The sequence below is a fragment of the Nestor notabilis genome, unplaced genomic scaffold (genome assembly GCF_000696875.1).
Source record: "Nestor notabilis isolate BGI_N333 unplaced genomic scaffold, ASM69687v1 scaffold4386, whole genome shotgun sequence".
Taxonomy (NCBI): Eukaryota; Metazoa; Chordata; class Aves; order Psittaciformes; family Psittacidae; genus Nestor; species Nestor notabilis.
Window position 1 is genome coordinate 709 of NW_009932210.1, and position 2,266 is coordinate 2,974.

Below are 2,266 nucleotides of genomic sequence, written 5' to 3' on the forward strand. Positions count from 1 at the left end.
AAAGAGTAATACAGGGACTTGACAATAGCTTTCTCAATCATGCCTCATTACTAATGTCTCTGAGTAATTGTGTGTCATCATAAGCCACTTGAGTTAGTAAAATGTGGTATCAACAGTATTAGTCCATTCAAATTGATGCTTTCTACAACTTCATGCTAAATTAAGTATCCCACCTTACAGAAATACACATATTTTATAACTTCAATTTAGGATATTCTGGATGCATTTGCAACCACTTAAACTTTGCTTGGTTCATGATGGTCCTTAAACCTTAGAGGCTGCGGCTGCCATCTGAGTTTTCTTCTCCAGTTCCTTGTTTCCTTTTCCATTAAGTTTCTTCTCTCATTCTGTTTGCAGCTTTGCAGGACTTTGGTTTTGGTTTTAAAGCTTAACTGAAGCAGTAATGAAAATAACACGTAACAAAATATTTATTTGGGTTTTTTCCATATAGTTTTCCTTTCTGTCTTTTTCCTGATCAGTCTATTTATAAGGTTTTTAGAACTGTTCCGTATTGTTCATGCAGGAGCCTGGCACTGCGAGGCATTACCTTAATTGGTGTTTAGATGCTGTCGTGAATAACTCAAATAAATAATACAAGTGAGGGTTGGAGTTTGACATTTCTTGTGTATGAATATGATTGCTTTTCTTTACTCTTCAGCTTTGAGCTTTTCACTGTGCTTTCTGCCTATGTCTGAAACAAACTTAGTCACTGTCTGACATTTTCCCCCTCTTTGAAGGAAATTTCTTCAAAATAAGCCCCCTTGCATTTCATTTCCTTTAATGACTTCTACTCATGAGCTGTTGTCATGTGTGAGTGAGACATATCTTACAGATGTTTTTGTAAAGTGGTCTGTAGATTAATGGCATCATATAAATGTAGGATCAGAGAAAGCACGACCAATATCATGCGACAAAGGTAAAATCCCATAGTGGATGTCCTAGAGGAGTTCTAAATCTCTTCTGCCTTAACAACCTTCCTGTGTTGCATGAAGTTGTGCATGGGAGACCTGTTCGTTTATCACATAGGGTAATAATTCAAGTTGATCTTGAACACAGAAATAAATGTGTTAAGATAATCTTACTTTATTAGGTATTCAGTTAGGAAGAAATAAAATGCAAAGATAGGAACAATAGCCACGTAAAATATTCAGAGTGATTTCTGAAGACATTTTACGAGGTTTCAGATCATAAATTTCCACCACAGGTAGAATTCCAAATAGATTCTGCAAGCAAAGAATGATTTTATTGTCTGAAGTATCAGATTTATTCTTAACATCCAAAATGTGGCATATGGGAAAGGGTGGGGGAAGACTTCTTATTTCTGTTGGGTGAGAAACATACTCTAACATTTTGGAGTTGTCAGGTCAATGACTGCTGAATGTGTCTTTAGAAGTACCACACCAAAGCGAATTGTAGATCTCTCCCTGCAAGCAGCTTCTTATTCTCTAATTCTATATTCTCTTCTGAAGAAAAGATTTCCTGATGGTGGAAAAAGTGAGGAGTCTGTGTAGCTTGTCCTGGGCTGCCCCTAATTCATTGTACCTTTGGGAAGCCATTTTGTCAGTGCATGCTCCAGTTGCAGGTAAAAAATCCAGTTGTAAAAATGAAGGTGTAATTCTCAGTATTTGATAGTGGTTTAAAAACATGTGAAGAGTAAAAACTAAACTGAAAAAGCCTCATATACTGAATTTTATAGTTTCATTTTTTTCTAATATTCTGCTAAAAACCAATAATAGTTTAAAATACTTGGTGTGATGATAAATAGGGATGTAATTGATACATTGGTGAGAAGATCTTTAGAATTTCTTACCAGCTGGAAGAACTGTTTGCTTCCATTGGAAAGAAAGGGACAATGTAACGTTTAAATAAAAACCAACTGCAGACAGATGGCTTCAGGAATCTACCTGGCTGATTATGCCAAACTTAAAGACGGGGATCCTGAAAGCATATTGGTTTTAAACAGTGAATTTGTAGTTTCAAAGTAAGTTTAATAATGGTACTGTGAACTCTAAAAATGTGTGGTGTTCTTTTGTATCTTTCCAGTTGTCCGTTCAGTAATAGCAAAATATGTCTTTCTAGGTAACTTAGAAGAGAAATGCCTGATAGTGCTTCTGTTTCCCATATTGGATAAAAATAACTTCGAAGGCGATTTGCAGTGGTGATGAATAATCGGTGAAGACATACAGCATTTTCTGGAATATTGAATGTTCTCATCATGAAGATCTCTCTTCTGCAGCAGATGTATAAGGACGTGCTGCTCGGCATT

At 36.0% G+C, this 2,266-nt stretch overlaps 1 protein-coding gene across 1 annotated transcript in view; it reads left to right on the plus strand.

The window, feature by feature from the left end:
• The first annotated feature begins 2,215 nt into the window (after nucleotides 1–2,215).
• LINS (lines homolog (Drosophila)) overlaps nucleotides 2,216–2,266 on the plus strand; it is a 7,993-nt gene continuing 7,942 nt past the window's right edge. Inside the window, 1 exon segment of the mRNA XM_010016249.1 lies at nucleotides 2,216–2,266. Coding sequence (XP_010014551.1) covers nucleotides 2,216–2,266 — 51 coding nt within the window.